The sequence below is a fragment of the Gymnoscopelus microlampas genome (assembly GCF_963454915.1).
Source record: "Gymnoscopelus microlampas genome assembly, chromosome: 2".
Classification (NCBI taxonomy): Eukaryota; Metazoa; Chordata; class Actinopteri; order Myctophiformes; family Myctophidae; genus Gymnoscopelus; species Gymnoscopelus microlampas.
The window spans coordinates 6844318-6870826 of record NC_139939.1 but is presented as its reverse complement, the minus strand read 5'-3'; the positions used below and the strand labels follow the sequence as shown (position 1 = coordinate 6870826).

Below are 26509 nucleotides of genomic sequence, written 5' to 3'. Positions count from 1 at the left end.
TCAAGTTCACGCGTGTGTAGATTTGAGGGAAATATTAGTGGCCCTAGTACAGAGCCCTGGGGGACCCCGGTCTTATCTCATCCGGGAAGGCATCCGTGTCATTTTAGGTTTAGCTATATACCGTATATACATAGCAGCATAACTTTTTTAGAATCAGACTCGGGTCTAAATGAGTTATAAACAAACAAACAAAAATGGAGTAATGCAGAGGATCAATAAGTAATATAATTACCACTTTGGCAATTGTACACTACTTGTTACTGGGAGAGAGAATTACAGCGATATCTTTTACTTTATTTAAATGCCCAACACTGGTGCTGATGCCTCGTGGGTGCATAATGGACGGGATCTTTTCCCCCACCTTTAGAGTACTTTATGATTCAATACCCATAAAAGTCATAACAAACAAACATATCAATTCATTCAGTGGTTCTCAAAGTGGGGTCCAGGGACCCTCAGGGTTCCTTGAGGGGGGTTTTAAATGGAACCTTAAGAGGTCTGTAACTCTGAGAGTGTACAAATGGAACCGAATGGACCCTTACAGGTCTGTAACTGAGAGCATACAAATGGAACCAATTGGACCCAAAGGAACCAAACGGAACCTTACAGGACTGTAACTCTGAGAGCGTACACATGGAACCAACCCTTACAGGTCCTTGAAATGAAAAAGGTCGAGAACCACTGAAGTACTTTGACAGATGACATAAAAAAAAAACATTAACTCCGACAAGAGGGACACAAGAGGAGGACGTGATGACGAGATGTCCTCGCGATGAAGAGGAGCAGTGAGGAAGACGTTGGTCCTTCATTCTATATCATCCTCACTCAAGCTCTGAGCGCTCACAATACGCTGAGAGAGAAAACACAAACACACACACACTTTTATTTCATGAATGGAGAATTCAATTAAAATGGTGTCGAGTGGTAGTTTATTGTTAAAATAAGTGTTAAATAGCTCTATATTCTGATAGTAATCCTTTGCTGTAGACTAGTGTGTTTGTTCAGTAACAGGGGTCTATCCCCGTCTCTTCAGCTCTTAAAGTAAATGGAAAATACATTTTCAGGCCGGGATACCAATTTCCATCCTATCAAGAAAGAGAGCTCATACAGGATAAACAAGTGAAACCCCTGTTATTGAACAAACACTTCTGAGCACTGAACCTCTTCTGTCAACAGTTCAGCTGAAATGCCTCCTTATGATTGTATTTGTTTCACAATAGGAATAAATATTAAATAAATTAATTCCTGCTAAATAGCAATGATTATAGAATAGAGATTTTAAAAAAAGAAGAAATGTGATATGCATTTTAGTAGTATTTTACTCTGTATTATGACATGTACACAGTGGGTGTGTCACCTTGGGTACACTCAAGAGGGTACCAGAGTGCCCTCTTATATGCCCAGAATAAAATAGTAACATGGGGTATTTCTGCAATACTACATTATTGTCAGTCATTTCTTTGTGTATTAAATTTTTTTTGTCATATCTGCCCTGTGCTACTTTCGTTTAACTACTTTTGCACCAATGCAACTCCTTGCAACTGCCATTCGGGATCATGGTTGCAAGTCGTTGCATTGGTGTGGTCTGGCCTTAAAAGCCACACAATTAAATTGTTTATTGTTCACAATTAATTTTATGACAATTAATCATCAAGTAAAATGTAATTACTGTGACAGCACTAGTTTGAGCTAGGGCCGGTTCACGTGGATTCACCTAAGTCAGTGGTTCTCAAACTTTTTCATGTCAAGGACCCCCAAATTGACACTTATTAGCCCGCGGACCCCCATTTGAAAAGATACAGTATGCCAAGGTGAGGGAAGATTTTTACGGCTCTAGCAGTGATTCTCAACCATTTCAATTTCAAGGACCCCCAGTTTGACATGTATTAGGCTGCGGACCCCCATTTAATGACATTTATATCTCTGGGACCCCAATTTATATTGTAACATTAATGTTAATTTAACTCTGAGATTGTACAAATGGAACCAAATGGACCCATTAGGGTCCATTTGGTTCCATTCGTACACTCTCAGAGTTACAGACCCATAAGGGTCCATTTGGTTCCTAACTATCTTATAATTTAGCTGGGGACCCCCTGGAACTCCCTCAAGGACCCCTAGGGGTCCCCGGACCCCACTTTGAGAACCAATGACCTAAGTGGATCTACCGTATGTGGATTTACCTTTCCTTCTCTGCATTCTTTTTCGTAAATTAACGCCCTACTTGATCATACTACAGCGTCACACAAAAGCATCATAAGTGGCAGATCTAGAAGCTCGAAACTAACCGCGACATATTTCGAGCTTGTCGATCTGCTACTTTAACAGTTTTGTACATTCGTACATTGAGATTTCCCCTCGACAGAGACGATATGCTATGTATACATCTTTTAGATTATTTGACTGGTTTCTGTACCATGTTTTGTTTCTCCTGCTCCACATTTTTATACCTGTAAACCTGTGATGTGACAATAAAGCCGATTCTGACTAGATATTATCTGGGATTTTGTAATATACTATCGTGATATGATATTAAAGAGATAGTTCACCCCCACAATGACTTTTTCTATCGATTAGTCAGCCCATGGATATGTTTTTGTAGCACTAAGCCACTAATTTAACTGGCAGCTATGATGACTAAAACTAAGACTACATATATTGACAATTTCGTCAACAAATAAAAACTAGATTCAAATGTTAGTGAGGGACTTGTGGAGAAGGGAACTAAACGAGTAATGTTGTCTTTGGTTCAGGTGTTGCACTCTGAAAATAGCCGATCTACAAGCTCGTAGATCGGCAGAGCTTGTAGATCGGCTAATTTCAGCATGCAACCAAGTGTAAAATCAGCCATTACGACACCATCACGGCACCGCCAAAATACATTTAGTCGACTAAATCAACTGTAGATTTAGTCGACTATAGTCTTATGATATTTAGTCAACTAAAACTTAAAGCATTTCAGATGACTAAAATATGACTAGAACTAAATGGAATTTGATTCAAAAGACTATGACTAAAACTGAATCAAAATTTTCTGTCAAAATCAACACTAGTTACCTGGCTGATGGTGGGTAGTTTGGTGGAGTTGTGTAGTGGTCAGTTAGTCATGGTTACCTGGCTGATGGTGGGTAGTTTGGTGAGGAGCATCTGGAACACGGGTGGAGGTAAGGTCTGCTGCAGGACCTGCAGTAACTGTTGAGGCTGACCGCACACCGCGATGGCATTGGTCAGGTGGTCCACTCCCTTCTCATAGTCCCCTGGATGGATGGATGGATGGATGGATGGAGTGACACAAACAGGTTTGTATTACTATACTTGTGAGCAACATCGACATTTTATAACGACAATTTTATGAATGACATCTAGATTTTACCGGCATTTTGTTTTACAGTAAATAGCAGATCTACAAGCTCACAATGCATCGCGTTGTGAGCTTGTACATCAGCTATTTTTGATGAGTTTTGGTCTTAGACTATAGTTCTTATTTTGGCCATAGACTTCCCTTGCTTGTTGTGCACAAGGCCATGTATACTGTAGAACGAAAGGACTTCTAGGTCACTGTCTTTGGTCCTACAATTCCAGCTGGTGGATTTGTCACACTAGGAGACAAACTGGAAGCCGACGTTCTATGTGGAATGCATTGAAGTCAGTGTATGAATTGTAACCTAAAATAAATCGGTTCAGGAAAATAACGTAAGACCCATCACGTTGTGCATCGTTTCCTGCTGCTGTTGTTCTATGAGCACACTATGTAATTCAATTGAGGAATCTAAAGAGCAGATTAGGTTTCTGACTGTACAGTTTGGGCTGTTATCATGAGACAACCAATTCTCATGATGGGTAGGCCTGTCACAAATTATTACATAATCGTCTGATCGCAATTATTTGAGATAATAGCAATTATGTTTGTATAATCGTTTCCATGTTGAAATATTTTCACACATTTTCAAATATTAAAAAAAGCAGAAACAGCAGATCTACAAGCTTACAACGTCAGCTTTTTTGACATGTATAAAAACGATCAAATATGCCAATTTCTTTGTATATTTCAGTTATTTGTCAAATCTGCCCTCTGCATTTTATGTATAACTAAGCCTAAAAGGCTTCATATGCTCCAATGTTTGATGCCAAACACAATGAAATCGTTAATCGCAATTATTTGAGTGACAATTAATCGTCAACTTCAATTTGTAATCGTGACAGCCCTATTGGCAGTACATACAACCCAGCCAGAAACCATCGCTTGTGCTCCTTAGATATCAATAAAATTACACATTAGGGAAAAAAAAGAACCTTGTGTCTTCTTTAATTTTCGCAATCATTAAAAAAATATTGGTAGTTCATATTGCGTGTCCACAAAGCTCTCATGGACTTCAAGGCATCACATCGAACGTCCGGCTCCGGTTTGCATCCCAGGTGCACCAATGACGCGTGCCAGGCATACAGTAGAACTCTTCCGTTCCACTTTTAACCCATTAACAGAGGTCTTTTTTTTTTTTGCTTCCCCCACTGCCAGTGTTAAAAAAAAAAAAACACAGGAGCCGAGATACAGGATTTTAAAGTAATAAGTTAACCAAGGAGTGAATGGAGCTAGAAATATTTGGATGGCTATATCTCTGGTTCTGTGTGGATAAATTGAAAATTAAAAAAAAAACAAAAAAAAATCAACTACGGTTATACTCGTTGCTGGCAGGTAACGGGGTATTTTTTCAACAACGGTTATACTCGTTGTTGGCAGGTAATGTGTTAAAGGAGTAGTTCACCCAAAAAGTGACTTATTTTCTATCAATTGCACACCCCATGAAGCCATGGATTTATTTTAGTTTTTGTGGCATTCCTAACTAAGCCAATAATTTGATTCCCGTCTCCTACTGGCTAATGTATCCGGTAGGGGACACAAAGTAGATTATTTGTGTCTCCTACCGGATACACACCCGGTCATCAAATTATTGGCTTAGGAATGCCACAAAAACAAAAATAAATCCATGAATTCAAGGCTTCATGGGGTGTGCAACTGATATAAAATAAGTCATTTTTTGGGTGAACTCCTCCTTTAAGACCTAAGGCCGCTTTAAAAAACAAATCTAAATCCTTTTTCGAAAAAATAATAATTTTCACGATTTTTCAAAAATAGCAGATCTACAAGCTCATATGTGCTGCGCTATGAGCTTGTATATCTGCTATTTTTTAATAGCCATAGAAATCTAAAATGACACAGATGCCTTCCCGGTCTTAATGGGTTAAATGGCCTTGGGTTTTGTATCGGTTACTGGCAAATAAATCATTTGATGTAAATTGTTGTGCGCGTCAGGGTTAACACTAACCATAGGGCCATGCACTACATAAGACTTTCATATTGTGAGCAACAGACTGCATGGTTGAATCAGAATATGAAACCTTCGTTTCATATCGTCTCTGTCGGGTGGAAACCTCATATGTCCAAAACTGTTACTTTTTTAAGATCCTCATAAAAAAACGTCAAACGTAGCTGATCGATAAGCTGAAAACGCATCACTTCGCGCCAAATTTTGAGCTTTCATATCTGCTAATTTTGATGCTTTTGTGTGACGCTGTAGTATGATCAAAGTAGGGCGCTAATGTACGAAAAAACACTAAGAGTTAGAATATGGAGATAGGAGGTTTCTCCCCTCAGAAAAAAAAGACAATGTAATTGTTTTAATAACCTAATTAAAGTTCCATCGTAATGTAAGTAAAGTGGTTTTTACCCTGGGCCAGGAGTTCTTCTCCCAGCTGGATCTCCTCCAGGAAGAACTTCTGCACGGCCTCAGCGTCCTTCAGATCAGGAAGCTGAAAAACACAAACACAATTATACTTATTACAACACTTAAAACCTACATACTTAAACGGTTTAAGTGGTTTTTAAGTACCAAGTAAACTTAGTTGACCGGAGACTCCAGGGGTCTGTCCTAGGCCACCTCCTTTTTTTCCCCCTCTACACTAAATATCTTCGCTGAAAATTCTCCTCGCAAAAAGACATTTTCACTGAATGCTAGGGTTCCAAAATAGGATTTGGGCTGCAAGTCTGAAAATATTAGTATTATATGGATATTATGATGTGAGACTAGATATCGTCTATGATTTTGAATATCTTTATATACGCCACAAGTGCTGTCTTTTCCAGGTTTTAATCACTTGTGCCCTGGGTCAGCACATTCTGTAATCCTGTGGTTCTCAAAGTGGGGTCCGGGGATTTACAGGGGTCCACAGATTATTATTTTTTTAGTCTTGAGAATAACAATAATTTTACACTCTCTTATGGGGGCCCTTGGCACAAGATCTTTTCAGACAGGGGTCTGTGACCACATAAATGTAAATGTGCGTGTCCTTTGAATAAATGTTTTGAGAACCGCTGATGCCATCTGTACATACTGTCTGTATAGGCTCTATGTACAGCAGCCATATTATGAAGACATTCACAGGTGTTACCAATGATACTAATGAAGGCTCTGTTCCATTCTGGTCAAACAGAGTCAGGGTGCTGATATTGTGCATGTTGGCTCACTGGAAACACTCTGTTACACCAGTGGGTCTAAAGTTGGGGTCCAGGGACCCTAATGGGCTTCCAAATGGCCCCTTACAGGTGTGTGACTCTGAGAGTGTACAAATGGAACCTTGGGGTTCCATTTGTACACTCTCAGAGTTATGGGGCTCGTGGAAACCACTGTGCTAGACTAAATGGAACATTTAGTATCATTGGTAACACCTGTGAAGGAAGTGATAATATGGCTGCTGTGCATAGAGCCTATTAGTCAATCATGTGATCTATTCTGCAGTTTAACATGGTGTTCAATAAAGAGCCAGAGGGCAGGCTGTAGTTACCTTTGACAATCCAGCACTGTCTTTGGCTGTCCTCTGCTTTCTCCTGCCTGGAAGATGATCACAGCATATCAGCAGTTCATTAGCACACTCAATTAGTGACATTCTGGGGGGACCGATTTTGTTTGTTTCGTGAAACATATCAAAGCGTTTGTAAATAATTGTACACTTTTATTTAGTTTAAATCTTTATTGAACAAGAGAGACTGCCCACAGCTGCACGTCAGAGCAACACAGTATGTACATGACAGAAAGTACAGTTTAATTCATTGAGGTCAGGGGCCACGGGCCTATGTAAACAAAAAAAATAACCACATGTTCATGGTTAACCGTTTAACCGGTAACTGTGAAGACATTTGTAACCAGTTAATACCAGCGGTTAAATGGTTAATATTTATTTTTCATTTAATTGAAAACCTAAAGTGGTGCCTGGAGGCAGATGCACAGCAGATGCACAACACGTAAGACTGCAATTCTCTGCAATTCTCATTTACTGGAAATGGCCTGATCTGCTGTAAACCAGAGGTTGTGTAATGAACACTGAACATTGTATTAGTAACAAGGCAGACAGCTGCAAACTTTCACTTTGACTTGAGTCTAGAGAGTAATTCTGGGCATGTCATAAATGTGTTTCAAAACCATGCTGTGTGCGTTTACACATCTATTTAAATATAATACATAATTACACAAAGGGAAATATTTCAAGCATCTCCTATATCCAGCATCTCAAAAATGATAGGGTATGGGTGCTTGATTCGAGTTGAGCCCCCACGAGCACGCACATAACCCATTAAGACCTGGAACGCATCTGTGTCACTTTAGATTTCTTTGGCTATTCAAAAATAGCAGATATACAAGCTCAGAGCGTGATTTTTGCGTGATGAGCGTGATTTTTTTTTTTCTCCCTTTTTCAAAAAACTGATTTTTTTTTTTAGGCGCCTATGACATTGGCCATCATCTTCAGTTTAAAAGTAAATAAACAAGTGGAGTAAGTTCTCACTATAAACCACATTGTTTCAGAGGACATATAGACACTAATAACACATATAATATAAACACTGCCCAGTGCCTACATATAAATTCCACTAATGTCAGTCATATTCTTGTTATCTGGACTTTACCAACCAAGTGTTGTAATGGAAGTTTTCATCTGTTATTTAATAAGATTCAGAGTTCAGGAAGATGGACACAGGACTCATGTTTTTAGGCATCAATCCATTCTTTATTTGTAGTCATCATCATGTCACAGAGCAGCAGCATGCCTGCTTCCCAAGTCCCCCCTTTACAAGTGTGGCCTAGCTCTTTTATACCTTCTGGCAGAAGTCCACACAACCAGCTGGTCAACCCTCTCAGCACACCCATAATCGGCACTTTACAAATAGAATAGATTCATGTGAAATCAGCTGTTGATGGTCAGTCCCCATCTATAGGCTCATGAACAAAGTGGGTTACACTCTGCCTGGAATACTGTAAATAGTTTGGTGTGTCAACAGCTGTTGTGAGGGAGCTAGGCTCCACGGGAATCACCTGTCTGTTAGAAGCCCTAGACATCGTACTACTGCAGAGAGTATAGACAGGTTTCCTGTTAGTAAACATTGAGAGGAATATGACCGCGCAGCTGCGGGGGGAAGCCTATGGGTGCGTTTGGAAATTACGCACCGGAGCACACTCGCCTATTAGTTTGTATTGGCCAGTGCGCTCACTGCCGCTCAGGGCTGTATTTTCGAACGCGCCTTCCACCCCCAGGCATGCGCAGATTGCGCATTCTGCTCTGTGATGACGTCGCTCGGAAACCCGTCTATAGGCTACCACTTCAACTTATACTCTGTGCATTAACCCATTAAGACCGGGGACGCATCTGCGTCTCATTTTAAGATTTCTTTGGGCTATTCAAAAATAGCTGATATATTCAGAGATTCAGATTTTTTTAAAGAATCGCCTCAGGTCTTAAAGGGTTAAATGAGTCCATACCATAATGATGGTTATGTGAATTGTGGCCACCACAGTGTAGCCTAGTTATTAACAGCTTTAACAAAATATCTATGAGGGTCGCTTGTAAAAAAAAAAAAAAGAAGCTTTGGCTTTTATGCTATTTTAGAATAGACATAGACCTATTTGACAGTGCAGAAACATAATTGTCTTGATATTAACAAGCGTCAACGAGCATCAGCTGGACACAGACACACACACCTCCCCTCTGCAGGGCTCTAAAGTGACTGGAGAGGGGTGATTAAGGATTACTGTGATTATGGTAAGCTCACATTTCATATTGCACACATCATACCTGTAACTTTCACTAACCCCCCAAAAATATTTTTTGAAAACAATATTTGTTTTAAAACATTGCTCCAGGGGCCACAAGAAAGGTTCCTGTGGGCCACATTTGGCCTGCGGGCCGCCAGTTGAATATCCATGGTTTAAAGATTATTAAATATTAACACCTGAAACAGTTAACTGGGCAGGAAACTGTGGACCGTGCACAACTGACATGGGTAATATTTGAGAAATCCATTGTTCTTCAGACTTTTCTTTGAATATTCACACTTGGAGTTGAACCTTGTGTCATTCATTCTTTCCACAGAACTTCTCATACCATATCAATGTCTCCGTCTTCATAATGCTACGATATATTAACCTGAACCAGTGAACCGGACACTTTTTACTTGAATATAATGAAAATAATAGCCAATATACAAGCTCACACAAGATCACGATCCATCCAGCGACTGCAGATGAGTAAATGAGCTCTTAGCTACTTCTGGTGCAATAAATCTTTGAGCATTGTCCCTCTGCCTAATACACTACTTATTATTTTAAGTGTATGTACTGACAGTGACAGAAACAATCAATGAATGTTGAACATTATTGTATCATAAAACTATCTTAAAAGCAGTGGTTCTCTGCAATTTGCAACCGGACATAGATAAGACTTCTAGCTTGACAAAAGCTAGTGTGTGTGTGTGTGTGTGTGTGTGTGTGTGTGTGTGTGTGTGTGTGTGTGTGTGTGTGTGTGTGTGTGTGCGTGTGTGAGAGAGAGAGAGAGATAGTGTACGTAATGTATGTTACCAACACATTACAATAAAAATATTATATTTTAAAGAAGATTAAACAAGAACCGAAATTGAACAAAAAAGGAGGTCATTTTGTTTATTTGTATCTATTTATTTTGTATTATTTGTATTGGGGGGATAATTAGGCAAGTGCAAGGGTATATGTGTGTGTGAATTAATGTGTGTGATAGTGTACGCAATGTATGTTACAAAAGAATCACAATACAAATATTATACAAAAACAAATTAAACAAGATCCTAATTGAACAAAAAAAGGAGGTCATTACTAACAAAATTATTCCATTTAAACCGGGAACGCAGCTGTCATTTTTAATATTTTGTTTTGGCTATTCAAAAATAGCAGATATACAAGCTTGTAGATCTACTATTTTTTTTAAAATCGTTAACATTTGTGCAAATCTTTGAATATATATACATATTTTTAAAACAAACCTTTTTTAAATTAAATCTTTGCTTCTGGGGATCTCTGGAACAACATTTTGAGATATTTTAGTTTAATTATTTAAATATATAATATTTATTTTATATTTTTATAGTTTTTATGTTAAAAAAAGGATTTAGAAAAAAAAATAATAATCAGCCTCAGGTCTTAATGGGTTAAAAAAAAAGGTCATTAAGAACAGAATTAAACAAAAAAAAGGAGGTCAATAAGAACCAAATTGAACAAAAAAAAGGTAATTAGGAACAGAATTTAACAAAAAGGAGGTCAATTAGAACCAAATTGAACAAAAAAAGGTCATTAAGAACCGAATTGAACAGAAAAGGAGGTCATGTCATGATTTAACACTCTTGGAGTCATTATTATTTAACACTCACGTTCTCTCAGTCTGTTCTTGGAGTCATTATAATTTAACACTCACGTTCTCTCAGTCTGTTCTTGAAGTCATTATTATTTAACACTCACGTTCTCTCAGTCTGTTATTGGAGTCATTATTATTTAACACTCACGTTCTCTCAGTCTGTTCTTGAAGTCGGGGTCACTCCGTCTCTTCCTATCGAAGTAGATGCAGTAGCCGACGACCAGCGCGCCGCACAGCCCCGCGGCGATGCTACTCGACCTGCCGCCCATCATGGTAACCTTACAGAACGCACCGTTTGTCAATTATAGAGATAATTAAGGTTTATTTCTCTGTCGTTAAGGTTGAGGTTTTATCTGTCTGGGAGATTTGGTGCAGGAGCAGCAACGGGCACGGAAGAAGGACCCCGGAAGGACCCCCCTCCCCAGTCACGTGACAACCAGTGTTGCCAGATTTTGCGAGAGAAATAAGCAACCAGGTGGTCTAGGAAAACAAGCCCAAAAGAAGCAACTTAGACCATATATGAGCACTTTTGAAAATAGCCGATCTACGAGCTTGTAGATCTGCTATTTTCAAAAACTCTTGCTATAAAATGTGGAATATTTGGAACGTTTTTAAAACATTTTAACAACACAAATGCTCCCTGGCACAAAATATGTGAGAACCACTGGTTTAGAAAAATTGGAAGGAAGCCTAAAAAAAGCAAGTACACTTTAGAAACAAGCCCAAAAAACCGTAACCCGCAACTAACCAATTTTTACAAGCAACTTTACAGAAAAGGAAGCCCAAAGTCGCTTATAATAAGCCGACATGGCAACGCTGCTGACAACTGTTCAGTTGTCTCTCTCGACGCCTGATTAAATTAACTAAAGTATACTGCTAATAATACTACTACTACTACTACTACTACTACTACTACTACTACTAATTATAATACTAATATTAATAATAATAATGATAATAATAATGATAAGGGTAATAATAATAATAATAATAATAATAATAAACGTTATTGTAGAACACCTGTTATACAAAACATACAGAGTTCTCTGCAATTTAGTTTAGAACTAAAACAAACAAGAAGAAGTTAAATAATTAAAGGTACAGAATTATCATAATTTGTATGTGTCAATTAATGCTAAAACAGCATTAATTAACACAAAGATGATATACTAAAAAGGGCCCTGAAATGTGCTCATAATACCTCACACCTTTTAAATGCAGGGTTGTTGAGCTTCAATAGCTTTAACCTCTAGGTTTATGATAAGGCGAGATCAACGGCGTGAAATGTCTGTCAACCACTGGAGGGCAGTAGCAATCTACTACGAAATGCAAGCAGTAGCCTGGCTGGCATCACACAATGCTCTCTCTCTCTCTCTCTCTCTCTGTCTCTCTCTCTCTCTCTCTCTCTCTCTCTCTCTCTCTCTCGCGTGCGCGCGCGCACACACACACACACACACACACACACACACACACACACACACACACACACACACACACACACACACACACACACACACACACACAGTGTGTAAGGGCTGATTCAAAGGATGGGGGGAGATACATGTAATTATAAAAAGTACCAATGTCCCTGGTTGCTCTCCTAGCACTCTCATTTCAGTCCCACAGCAACTTGTCTACATATTCCATTGTCTTCAAAACAAACAGACTTTTATAAACCTCTCCTGGTTTAATTTGTATTTCAACAAGTCAGTTCAAAGGTAGGCCTACCACATTATTATGTGCATTAGTGAGGACCAGTTATATGAGGATAGGTTGAGAATGGTGTGAAATGCTCCTTTAAGAGTGCAAAAGAAACACTAAACATTGTATGAGTCGAGATATAAAACAATAAGCATTTCACAGCATTAGGCTGATCATAGAAACCCCTTTTCTTTCATCTAGGTTGGCTGTGATTGCAGTCTGGCTAAAGGCCAGCAATATGTATGAGTGTCCGACTGTGTGTGTGTGTGTGTGTGTGTGTGTGTGTGTGTGTGTGTGTGTGTGTGTGTGTGTGTGTGTGTGTGTGTGTGTGTGTGTGTGTGTGCGCGCGCGTGCGCGTGCGTGTGCGTGTGTGTAAGCTTGGCTGTGTACAGTTAACATAGTGTGAGGACAATCCATCTGTCTTCTCGGTTGCTTGGCAGTTTGCTTGTGTGTGTCTGTGTGTGTGTGTGTGAGTGTGTTTGCGTGTGTGTGCGTGCGTGCGCGCGCGAGAGCATGTGTGTGGAGAGCGCCATACATGCCTGTGTGCGTATTATGCAGCTCCTATTCTTATTTTGTCATGCGGCATTGTGGTGCCTAAAATAGCATATCTACAAGCTTACAACACATCACATCCATGACACATTGGGAGCTTGTATATCTGCTATTTTTGGCACACAACACAGCCGTACCATGGACTATACATTAAGCATTAGAGGGATAATAACGTTGTCCAGGGTTAGTGGTATAACAGATAGACCTTAATTAGTCTCGCGAGCCAGACTGTTGCCTCCTACAATTTTCAAATGCTTCCGTCATACAGTCTGGAGCAACGGAAACTCGCCTCCTCCCCTCTTCCATTTCGTCTTTACAGTCGCGCAAATCCAAAGGTTCCAGGTTCGATCCCCGGCTCCACCTGGCTACATGTTAAAGTGTCCTTGAGCAAGAAACGGAACCCCTAACTGCTCCCAATGAGCAGGTTGGTGCCTTGCATGGTTTCCTCCACCGTCGGTGTGTGAATGGGTGATTGGGCAAATGTGAAATACTTTGTAAAGCGCTTTGGAGTAAAGTGCTATATAAATGCAGTCCATAACACTAGTACAAATAGGGTAACAATAATATAAATGACATGGATGATCTCTGTGTGCGTGCAGGCTTGCATCCTAGCATGACTGTCCATATTTCCTCCGACTGATCAACTTCAAATTTGTTGCGTGTATCACTGAAGACCCAGGGGAGTGATGTGCTGATTGGGAAGTCTGTGGATTGTTGGTTGTCCAGAATCTATATATACAATTTGAATCCTGCGCCATGTCGGTTGTCAGTATGTATGTAGCCAGTGTGACGTCATATGACATCACGGTCGTGACATCACGATGAGACACGCCAGTGTGACTTAATCTCACGACAGCATGACATCACATCCTACCGATAAATAGGTAGGATGCACCAGTTCGACGGCTTCCATCCTCAACACAACCCACGCCGACGACCCTTTACACAAATAAACTGCTAACTTCATCTCCTGCGATTTCAACTATCTTTTCACATTGTACACCACTGCACACTCCCCACAGGTCTGCCATACCAGGTCTGAGTAATCACAAAGTGGGTTTTGGTCATTGGAGAGGTGATGCACGTCACCTCTTTCTGAAGTGGGTACTTTCAAAGCCTGCCGTGGATTTAGGAGAGCACAAAACTCTCTCTCACACTGTGAGGTGCCTGTAAGGTGGCACTGCAAAGTGAACGACGCGTCACGCTAGACGTTCGGGCCGCGCAGTATCTATACATCCACAAATCCCATTATGAAGATCTCTGTATACGTATGTCTGTATGTATGTATCCTTAATATGCCCTTATATGGAGTTCCCTGATGTCATCAATCATGGTGTGACGTACAAACACTATGATAATGGGTACAGTACTATACTCTGGCAACTAGTATCGCATAACTGGAGGGTACTGCATTCCCAACGGGCATCGTTCCCAACGCACTTGAGCTTAGTAATTTAAAACACATTTAAAACATCTGCTCGTCAGTAACATATCAGAATTAGGTGCTATTTAACTACACACTACAGCCATATTTTGTTATTTTTATTGTTATTTTTTATAAATATAGTTTTTACATTTTCGACATGTCGGATGCTTTGCTTTGCTGGTGTGTCGACCAGTTACACATTAGCTTTGGGCTGGAGGTGTCTGAAGACGTTGTCCAGTATATTTTATCAGTTGATAATGCTGATGATATTGTGGAGTATGTGGGAGACCTTCTCCAGGGAACCGAAGGGAAGAAGAGGGAATTCATAGACGAGCTCCTGAATCGATGGCAGAGGTCTCAAAGACAGGCTACAGATAACCAAGGCCCTTTCCTCTTTACGAAGTCTAGGCCTGGACCAGATTCCTATGACACTACCAAGGACTCCCAGAAGAAGTCGAAGCGTAAGGGCCGAAACAAGCAAGAGGTGATGACAATAAACCAAGCAGAACCCGAAGTAGAAGTAATCAAAACTCCCATTGACCTGAGGAAGGCCCAAGAAATGAACACTTCCTCTTCATCGAAGAAGAAAAGTAAGTTTGTGAATATTTACGCTAAAGAGGGACAGGACAAACTGGCTATAATTCTGCCTGGGCGCCACACCTGTGAGTGTCTGGCCCAGAAGCACGGTCTCATCAATAACTGCCTCCGTTGTGGCCGCATTGTGTGTGAGCAAGAAGGCTCTGGCCCCTGCCTCTTCTGTGGAAGCCTGGTTTGCACCAAAGAGGAGCAAGAGCTCCTGAAACGAGACTCCAATAAAAGCCAGAAACTGCGAAAGAAACTGATGGGAGAGTGCTCAGATAGAGACCATCTCCCACACCAAGAGGCTCGTATGAAGGCAGGCCTGGAGAAGGCCATCCAACACAAGGACAAACTGCTAGAATATGACAAGAATAGTTTCGGGACTCAGGTTCTGGATGACGAGTCTGATTACTTTGCCACCGATTCCAATCAATGGCTGTCACCCACTGAGCGTGACAAGCTGAGGAAGAAGGAGGAAGAGCTAAGAGAACTTCGGGACACTTCCCGGAAAGATAGGAAGATCACATTGGACTTTGCTGGTCGACAAGTAATCGATGAGGGACATGACCTGAGCCAGTACTACAACGAGCTGGATGAGGCAATCGAGGCCATGAACACTGGTGCTCAACGGAAATCATCATTACACCCAGAAGGACAAAGTGGACGGCAGAATGTCAGAGAATTGGTCAACCCCAACATTGTGCAGGCGGCACCGGAGTGGGTGGATGTGGGCGGTGGTGAGAGCCACAGAAACAGAAACCTGCTGAAAGGAATTAGTTCCGTGGAAGACGAGGCAGGAGCAGAGCGTTCCAGACTGAGACTACAGGACAGAGAGCTGCAGGAGATGGCTGATGGGGGCTGGTGCCTCAGCTTGCACCAACCCTGGGCCTCACTGCTCGTCAAAGGCATCAGGAGGGTGGAGGGGCGAGACTGGTACACATCCCACCGTGGTCGTCTATGGATTGCCGCTGCAGCTAAGAAGCCCACAGCTCAGGAGATCGAGGAAGTGGAGAGCATGTACTGTCACATATACAAGAAAGAACCCAGGTTTCCTGAAGACTACCCCACTGGCTGTCTGCTGGGCTGCGTCAACATGACCGACTGCCTGTCCCAGGAGCAGTACAGAGAGCAGTTTCCTGATGTCGGCGAGGAGTCGGCTTCTCCGTTCGTCTTCATCTGCACCAATCCCCAGGAGCTGGTAGTGAAATTCCCGCTTAAAGGGAAGCACAAAATCTGGAAGCTGGAGAGTCAGTACCACCAGGGTGCCAAGAAGGGGCTGGTTCCGTCGGCTGCAGAGTGACACTAGACAAGGATTGAAGGAGAACAACAAAGAAAGCGTGTGATAGGCTACAGTTCAGGAAGGAAGACTTTAATAAATAGACACTCTCTTTACAATTTTTTTGACTGATAGATTTTCAGGCTGCTGCGCGGCCTTCAAATCCAGTCCTATATTGCACTGATCAGAGCATGGTCACCGGGTTATGGCCATTTGAAATGTTAGACACTGCTGTAACACTGCTGTAGTGCCCACATATGTGAAATGTAGGTTTTTTGGTATTGTCATGGCTGACCCCTGAACAGCATGTGTGCCTAGTTTGCTGCAGATTGGAGGCCCCTGGGTGCCACAGGTGCACAAGGTTGACCCAGCACCGCCGACCGTCCACCCACCTTCTGGGCAATTTGAAAATAGGATTGAACACTTTATTAACAAATACAGTACGGTGGTACAATTACACAAGTACTGTTAAAAAGGATAACACAAAAAAGCCCTTAGGCCTTGTTTCCATTGTTGTTTTATGTATTAAATTCATCAAGACATTTAAGACATACAATACTATACAAAATAATCATCAATACCAGGAGCATTTACAGATAATAGCGTGGGTGGTATTTCTGATGGCAAGCTAGAAGACTTTTCTAGGTGCTGTTGAAAATTGCAGACAGGTGTGCTTTTATGGTGCTTTTGAGGATAGGGAGTCGCAAGTTTTGATGGCTGGTGGTAGGATTTCAAAATGTGTATTTAGATTTTTATTAATGCGAGAACAAGAGAACCGAAGGCTGACATCACTGCCGCTAGAGGGCGCAATCCCCCTGGGTTGTGGCGTTATTTTTTGTATTGCATTTCCCATAGTGGATTACTCATATGATATGAACCATCAACTGACGGTAAAAAAATACAAATTTATCCAAAGAGTAAGATTAGTTTTTTCTTTCTCCAAACACAGACGTCATCAAACTCAACATCATAAAGGACGCAGAGGCACATAGGCTACCTGACAAAATCGCCGGGCTGATTTGTTTATTTTTGCATCACAGTTCTTATATGACGCGATCTAAGCTTCCCCAATGGGAATCCAATACAATAAATAACACTGTAAAGGAACTGCCGGTAGCACTTTAAACGAACGTCCTGGTAACAAGCATTAATTAACAGTTAATAAACAACTTATTAACTACTTATTAACAGTTAATAAACAACTTATAAGGTAGTTATTAACTTTATAATATGTTTATAACCGTTTATAAAGAATTGAACGTGCTATTAACAAACATCAATTAACAGTTAATAAACAACTTATTATCTACTTATTAACAGTTAATAAACAACTTATAAGGTAGTTATTAACTTTATTATGTATTTATAAACGTTTATAAAGAATTTAACGTGCTATTAACAAACATTAATTGACAGTTAATAAACAACTATTTAAGTACTTATTAACAGTTAATAAACTACTTATAAGGTAGTTATTAACTTTATTATGTGTTTATAAACATTTATAAAGAATTTAACGTGCTATTAACAAACATTAATTAACAGTTAATAAACAGCTATTTAAGTACTTATTAACTGTTAATAAACTACTTATAAGGTAGTTATTAACTTTATTATGTGTTTATTAACGTTTATAAAGAATCTAACGTGCTATTAACAAACATTAATTAACAACATATAGACAACTTATTAAATACTTATTAACAGTTAATAAACAACTTGTAAGGAAGTTATTAACCTTTATTATGTGTTTATAAATGTTTATAAAGCACTGAACGTCCTTAACAAATAATAGACAACTTGTGAAATACTTATTAACTGTTAATAAGCAGCTTATGAGATCGTTATTAACTTTATTCTGTGTCTATAAACGTTTATAAAGACTTATAAATACTATTAACACGAAACTTATTGACAATAAATTAACAACTTATGTTAATTAAATGTTAATAAGGCATTAATGAGTTGTTTATTAACTGTTAATTAATGTTAGTTACCAGGACGTTCGTTTAAAGTGGGAACAGTGTCTTATAAACATTAACAAATCCTTACTTACGTATTTATTAACATTTAAGAAGTGTCTTATAAGTTGTTTATTAACTGTTAATTAATGTTAGTTACCAGGACGTTCGTTTAAAGTGGGAACAGTGTCTTATAAACATTAACAAATCCTTACTTACGTATTTATTAACATTTAAGAAGTGTCTTATAAGTTGTTTATTAACTGTTAATTAATGTTAGTTACCAGGACGTTCGTTTAAAGTGGGAACAGTGTCTTATAAACATTAACAAATCCTTACTTACGTATTTATTAACATTTAAGAAGTGTCTTATAAGTTGTTTATTAACTGTTAATTAATGTTAGTTACCAGGACGTTCGTTTAAAGTGGGAACAGTGTCTTATAAACATTAACAAATCCTTACTTACGTATTTATTAACATTTAAGAAGTGTCTTATAAGTTGTTTATTAACTGTTAATTAATGTTAGTTACCAGGACGTTCGTTTAAAGTGGGAACAGTGTCTTATAAACATTAACAAATCCTTACTTACGTATTTATTAACATTTAAGAAGTGTCTTATAAGTTGTTTATTAACTGTTAATTAATGTTAGTTACCAGGACGTTCGTTTAAAGTGGGAACAGTGTCTTATAAACATTAACAAATCCTTACTTAAGTACTTATTAACATTTAAGAAGTGTCTTATAAACATCAACAAATCGTTAATAATGCATTTATTAACACTTTTTGCAGCTACCTGGTCTAAAGTGGGAACAGTGTGGTAAACATTATCCAATCCTTAGTTACATATTTATTAACATTTAAACAGTGTCTTATAAACATCAACAAATCGTTAATACTGCATTAATTAACACTTTTTGCAGCTTTCTGGTCTAAAGTGGGAACAGTCTCTTATAAACATTAACAAATCCTTATTTACATATTTATTAAGATTTAAACAGTGTATTATAAACATCAACAAATCGTTAATAATGCATTTATGAACACTTTGTGCATCTACCTGGTCTAAAGTGGGAACAGTGTCTTATAAACACTAACACATCCTTTGTTAAAGGGCAAGACCACTTTGGTAGAGGTCTGGGTTGTGTAGTTACCTCGACATGATGTAACTCTAAAGGTGGACAAGAAATAAAAAAGAATTGCTCCATTGATTAGAAATGTATCATTCAAAATATGCTCCTCATTGACTTACATTGTGCAGTAAAACAGCTCTCAAAGTCGCTCTTTTAGCATGTAAACGAACGTAAACAAAGCTGATTCAGACTATATAGAACATCATCAAACCCAGTACTGCTTGTTTTTTTGATAAAAATGTTAACTTCCTGTTGATTTTGCTATTTTCATTGGAAAGAAAACCCGGACTGGATCGGCGGATCCGGATCCGAATCTTCAAATAGTAAAATCTTCAGGAAGTTGACATTTTTATTAAAAAAATAAACAGTACTGGGTTTGGTGATGTTCTATATTCTCTGAATCAGCTATGTTTGTGTTCGTTTACGGGCTAAAAGAGTGACTTTGAGAGCCGTTTCAGTGTACAATGTAAATCAATGAGGAGCATATTTTGAATTATCAATTTCTAATTAATGGAGCAATTATTTTTCATTTCTTGTCCACCTTTGGAGTTACATCATGGCAAGGAAACTACACAACCCAAACCTCTACCAAAGTGGTCTTGCCCTTTAAGTATTTATAAACAATTAACCAGTGTCTTACAAACATTAACAAATTCTTAACCATGCATTTCTTAACAAATAGGCATTTTGCGTCTAGAAATATATGTTTCAGGCCCAGCTGTTCCGTTTGATTGGCTTTTGTCTCCAAGCGTGTACCTTTACGCTACGCCAGGCTCTTTCGATGTGCTGTGTTTGAGCACCTGTTCTACAAACCACCTCGAATGGTTGACAGTTTGGTGATTGTAGCCCAACTCAGGACAATGTACGATATGGACGCCATTCATCGCTCATGATGATAGAACGTGTCCTCACATGGTGCAAAATCAAAGGGAGACGGTCTTTTCGACCTCTTCTTTCCACAAGCCGCAGCACTGGCTTGGCTCTCTGGTTGTGCTGCACACCAACCATGCTGAACACCCATTTCTTTCTCTTGCATTCTGTTGTGATGACACAAACAAATAAAGAAAAAGAAAAGAATGAACATCTCCGGTCATTTACAACTTCAAGACAAACATTCTTCATAAGTAAAATAAAGACAGAACACAAGATGATGTATTAAAGCTAAAACACAACTCATGACGGAAAAATGTTGTTAGGTCAAGTTCCAATCTTTGACTTTTGAAAAGAGTGAATGGAGCCAGCCCCCAGTACCATTAGGCTTCTATAGAAAATACTTTTGAACACGTACTCTATCGATTGTTTTACAAATTCAAATACTCTTTAATCTTCGGATATAACCTTATTATCCATAATTAATGTTGGGCTTTACTTTTCCAACCACATGGGTTAGGGTTCTGCCTAATTTATATTGGTCTGCATGCAAAGCTCACAACACACTGCAGTAGAGGGATGCGTTAAGAAGGTCTTAGAGCCACAATTCTCAATGTGTGACGCTAGCGACCATCCTTTAGACTAGAGCATGGGTCTTCAATAGGGGGTCCAGGTTCTCTAGGGGTCCTCATAGTTACAATTGGGGGGCCCCAAAGTTTATGTGTGCAAGGAACTTAATTAACCAGTTGAACCCACGCATCATTATCTTATTATATGTAACACAATGTTCTAATTTGAACATTATCAGAAAATAGCCGATCTACAAGCTCACAAGAGAGCGAGCAATCAGAGCAAGACCCCACATTCTTCAGTGCAGTCAGTGTACAGTCAGGGGAATGGAGAGGAGATGAATTTGTAGTAGGGCTGGGACTCGATTAAAAAAATTAATCTAATTAATTAGAGGCTTTGTAATTAATTAATCTAAATTAATCGCATGTTTAATCGCATATCAATATTTGACCTGAGAAGCAATTTCTTTTCAGTTAAAACAGATTTTGGTATATGAGTGAATCAATGAGTGAATACATAAGTTTAAGCAACAAAAAATAGTTCTGGACACAACCGTGTTTTTATCCATACTTCCATCAGAGAGTTTTTTAAATCTAAATTTCCCATCCACTGGGCCAAGCAAAGCAGTCTGATCGGCTTCTTGTCCCATTGCGTGCACTGGAGTGTGTTGGCTGTTGGTTGGTGCACTGGTATGATCGGTACACCTGAAACTCGTCCAGTGAGGTTCTGTGGTGCATAAACTAAGCGCGATTAAAATGCGATTATTTTTTTTTTATCGCGTTAATTTTCTGTAATTAATTAATCTAAATTAATCAGTTAAAGTCCCAGCCCTAATTTGTAGCAATTGTAGAAATATTAGGCCTTAATTGTCCAATGTCCAAGCGTGTTATAATGATGTGTTCTTTACATTACTTATTATATTTTATTTAATATAGACAATCCAATGTCCAAGCGTGTTCCAATTATCTGTATTTTACATTACTTAAAACCATTATAATTGTATTTCATATATAATAATATAGACAATTTAACATCTAATGTCCCCTCTTCCATGGTGGCCAATTTTCCTGTGACCTTTATATAAAGTACAGTGTGTGTGTGTGTGTGTGTGTGTGTGTGTGTGTGTGTGTGTGTGTGTGTGTGTGTGTGTGTGTGTGTGTGTGTGTGTATGTATATGTATATGTATATGTATATGTATATCTATATATACACACACACACACACACACACACACACACACACACACACACACACACACACACACACACACACACAGTCTGCATGATGTGTGTATGCACATATACACACTAACTGCATGCAATGAGTCCAATGCTTTATTTTGATTTCATGGCACTGGTTAATTTTCTGTAGATTTCTTTAGCACTTAGCATAAGGCACTTTAAGTTTAATTTTGGAAATGTTAAACCACAAGGTGGCTAAGTCGTATTACTGATAAATATGGGGGAAAATAAAAGCCTTCCTCTGAATGTGTTAATACCTTTGTGCATGTTTGCTTGATTTTTGAGAAAGAAAAAGAGATGCATCATAAGTAATTAATGATGAAGAATTAACATAACACAGTGTCAAATTAGCTAGATTAAAGGAAAAGTAAATAAAAATAATAATAATAAACCCACAAATTTAGCTCAGGATTCAGGATTCCATCACAATGTCCACCTGACAAATGCAGCCGATGTAAACATGTTATTAGCTTAGCTTAGCTTCTAAGTTAAGTTAGCCTAGAAGCTAACTTATGTCCCACCAACACACAAGTAGCTTGCATGGACATGTGAGTGTTAAGTCACAACAGTATTTCAACTATATTCAGAAGTTGTACATGTAGATAATAATAATAATAATAGTTACCTCCGTTGCTTTTTCTCCTTAGTGGAATTCAAATATGGGACCGTTGTAAAGACCGGATGCGTGTTGCCAGATTCTATGAGAGAAATAAGCAACCAGGTCTAGGAAAACGAGCCCAAAAGAAGCGACTAAGCCCAAAAGAAGCACTTTAAACCTACTGTATACATCAGCTGTTTGAAAATAGCAGATCTACAAGCTCACAACACGTTGCAACATCAGTGACGCGTTGTGAGCTTGTAGATCTGCTAATTTCCAATAAAATGTTGGAGTCTAACTTATAATAAAAAAAACCTGGATACATTGAATGCAGTACTCGGTCACGTGTTAAGAGACGGCCAATGAGAGCACAGCTGTGGTTGTATTGTTTTGTCACGCTGGGAAAGACCTGGGATGTAGAACCGGAAACGGTCGAATTTGACGAAAGTACCGCCCAAGGAAATGACGTTGATCCTTTACAAATCTGTTAACATTCTCCGTGAATGAAACGAGTGTTGTGATTGGTCAAAAAAATATTGTTTCCGGGGGAAACGCGTACGACGGAAACCCTATCCACTCAGCACTTTCTAGAGCTCCGTTCCATCAGCAACGATAGGACATCCGGTTTTTGAGCTGGCAACAATAAGGTTTCTGCTTGCCTTCAAAATAAGATCCTCGCATTTAATGTTTTATGAAAGACATACATGCATTTCGAAAAAGACATTTATACAGAGGTGAAAAGTAACTAAGTACATGTAATCAATTACTGTACTATGCATTTTGAAAAATACATTTCTACAGTATAAAAAAAAAAAACTAAGTATACTACTCCACTACATTTCAGAGGCAGATATTATAGTCTACTTTTACTCCACTACAATTATTTGAAAACTTTAGTTAGTTGTTACTTTGTATATTTTTGATTATTATTACAAGACCACTTCAGCCCTATTTAAACTTTGGCAATTTGAAAATAGCCGATCTACAAGCAAAATATTTTTTATATTTAATTAGATTTTGATACCAGTACTTTTACTCAATTACATTTAGAATTAGAGTCTTTCTACATTGCCAATTTGAAAATAGCCGATCTACAAGCAAAATATTTTTATATTTACTTAGATTTTGATACCAGTACTTTTACTCAATTACAATTAGAATTCAGGACTTTTGCTTGTACAGAGTCTTTCTACATTGCAGTATTGATACTTTTACTTAAGTAAAACATTTGAGTACTTTTTCCACCACTGCATTGATGGTGATGTATTTAATAGAGTTAGCCTACGCCCTAACAGGTCGTTATTGAAATTGGCCTTTGATCCACATTCAATGGGCACTTAGCACATTTTCCATACACCCATGTTTAACCACTGTGATTAGACTGTAAACAGGTTTCAGATTTGAATTGGAATGCCAAAGATGGTAATCCCCTTTCTATAGATAATAATATTAGATTGCTTATAACGTTATAGTAGGTTTATAACGTTAATCTCACATATTTAACAATACAATACAGTGTGTGTGTGTGTGTGTGTGTGTGTGTGTGTGTGTGTGTGTGTGTGTGTGTGGGGGGGGGGGGGGGGGGGAGCCCAAATGCCATTGCAAATATATATATATATATATATATATATATATATATATATATATATATATATATATATAGAGAGAGAGAGAGAGAGAGAGAGAGAGAGAGAGAGAGAGAGAGAGAGAGAGAGAGAGAGAGAGAGATAGAGAGAGGAATGTAAATATGACAGTAAAAAAATGTGGACAATATTTAATGAAGCTGTGGGTAGGGATAAAAAGTGCCTTCATTTATAGAGGAGGAGGGTACGTTTATCACTAGACCAGTTGATATAGCAAATTACTTTAATAACCTTTTCACTAATAAAGTAAGCACAATTCCAGATCAGATGCTACCAGTTAGTGGCAGACTTTCTGATTCAATTATTTAAAAAAAACAAGATCATGAAGGACAAGGTCTGTAATTTTGAATTCAAGAGAATAGGAATAGAAGAGGTAGAAAAGCTTTTATTTTCAATTAATTGATTAGTTGTATTAGTTGTATATACTATTGTATTTAATTTTTTTGACATTATTTTTGTTTTGTTTGCAATTTCTTCATTTGCAAACTAAAAGGTGATATACTATGTAATCATTTATAGAATTTGTGAAGATCAAAATCTTCAATCATTTTTTGTTGTTTGTTTTTAACTATGCAATGGTAGAATTACATTGTATTATGTTTTAATTGTATTGTAAAGTGTGAATGTTTGGACCCCAGGAAGAATATAGTCTTCACTGTGGTGAGGACTAATGGGGATCCGTAATAAACTAAACTAAACTACACTGCTCAAAAAAATAAAGGGAACTTTGATCCCTTAATTCCTTTGAGCAGTTTTTGTTAGCAGTATGTACTGTACACAGTTCATGAAAACATTTCTTTGAGCAGTGTGTGTGTGTGTGTGTGTGTGTGTGTGTGTGTGTGTGTGTGTGTGTGTGTGTGTGTGTGTGCGTGCGTGCGTGCGTGCGTGCGTGCGTGCGTGCGTGCGTGCGTGCGTGCGTGCGTGCGTGCGTGCGTGCGTGCGTGTGTGACACACACACACACACACACACACACACACACACACAAAAACACACACACACACACACACATATGGACGTGCATATTACATGTAAATCATGTGACATTGCAAAGACGACCTACTGAATGGAATGGAATGTCTTTGTCTCCACTGATTAACGAGCCATAATCAAATCCAGAATACATAATAAAGTTAATAACTACCTTATAAGTTGTTTATTAACTGTTAATAAGTAGTTAATAAGTTGTTTATTAACTGTTAATTAATGTTTGTTAATAGCACATTAATTTCTTTATAAACGGTTATAAACAAATTATAAAGTTAATAACTACCTTATAAGTAGTTTATTAACTGTTAATAAGTACTTACATAGTTGTTTATTAACTGTTAATTAATGTTTGTTAATAGCACGTTAAATTCTTCATAAACGGTTATAAATACATAATAAAGTTAATAACTACCTTATAAGTTTTTTATTAACTGTTAATAGGTAGATAATTAGTTGTTTATTAACTGTTAATTAATGTTTGTTAATAGCACGTTAAATTCTTTATAAACGGTTATAAACATATAATAAAGTTAATAACTACCTTATCATTCGTTTATTAACTGTTAATAAGTAGCTAATAAGTTGTTTATTAACTGTTAATTAATGTTTGTTAATAGCACGTTAAATTCTTTATAAACGGTTATAAACATATAATAACGTTAATAACTACCTTATAAGTTGTTTATTAACTGTTAATAAGTAGTTAATAAGTTGTTTATTAACTGTTAATTAATGCTTGTTACCAGGACGTTCGTTTAAAGTGCTACCGAACTGGTCACTAGTGACATCATCGGAACGCAGGTTTGGTCATTTCAAACATGAATTGAAACTTCTTTCTTTCCATCTTTTTTTATTTTATTAATGTGTTCTATAGCAGCATGCCGACTTTCCAGGAGAAGATACAAAAAAGGCTGTAGTTTCTTTTGCTTAGTAATCCCCATCGATGATGTCATTGGCAGGCATGGCTTCTGAAATGTCAGCCCTCCTCTGAGACACAGAGTGAGCAGACAGAAATGGTACCATCTCGTAATGAGCGTTATTGAGGACCAATTATATGGTTAGGTTGGAAATGGTTGAAGTGGTCCTTTAAGTCCAAAATGTGGCCTAATTGGTCCAGCGCTGCTACTGCAGTGCAAACAGTTGAAGTATACAGTTATACTGTTAAAGTGTGTCTGGCCTCCGTCCTGGAGGAAGGGATATAACTGGATGGAACAAGCTTCCAGCTCAACACTTACACCACTTTTTCCCTCACTGACCCCAGAGC

At 38.4% G+C, this 26509-nt stretch overlaps 2 protein-coding genes across 2 annotated transcripts; one reads left to right on the top strand and one right to left on the bottom strand.

Moving 5' to 3' along the window:
• Window positions 1-273: 273 nt before the first annotated feature.
• tomm20b (translocase of outer mitochondrial membrane 20b) lies at window positions 274-11097 on the bottom strand. Its single transcript, XM_084046929.1, has 5 exons — window positions 10856-11097; window positions 6841-6887; window positions 5727-5808; window positions 3115-3257; window positions 274-850 (listed from the first exon to the last, which is right to left on the bottom strand). The coding sequence occupies exons 1-5, from the start codon at window positions 10977-10979 to the stop codon at window positions 806-808; spliced, it is 441 nt and encodes a 146-aa protein (XP_083903055.1). The 5' UTR covers window positions 10980-11097; the 3' UTR covers window positions 274-805.
• Window positions 11098-14543: 3446 nt separating this feature from the next.
• On the top strand, window positions 14544-16265 carry LOC311061417 (activating signal cointegrator 1-like; the record flags this gene model as incomplete). The annotated part of the gene is made up of 1 exon (XM_084080053.1): window positions 14544-16265. The coding sequence occupies one exon, from the start codon at window positions 14544-14546 to the stop codon at window positions 16263-16265; it is 1722 nt and encodes a 573-aa protein (XP_083936179.1).
• Between the last annotated feature and the right edge of the window lie 10244 nt (window positions 16266-26509).

What these genes read in the sequence shown, in the direction of transcription:
- tomm20b (XM_084046929.1), bottom strand. Translation starts at nt 10,979, where the DNA reads ATGATGGGCGGCAGGTCGAGTAGCATCGCCGCGGGGCTGTGCGGCGCG. An exon ending in ACAGTGCTGGATTGTCAAAG is followed by an intron (nt 5,809 to 6,840) that starts GTAACTACAGCC and finishes TGTGTTTTTCAG; the next exon opens with CTTCCTGATCTGAAGGACGC. An exon ending in AGAAGAACTCCTGGCCCAGG is followed by an intron (nt 3,258 to 5,726) that starts GTAAAAACCACT and finishes CCATCCATCCAG; the next exon opens with GGGACTATGAGAAGGGAGTG.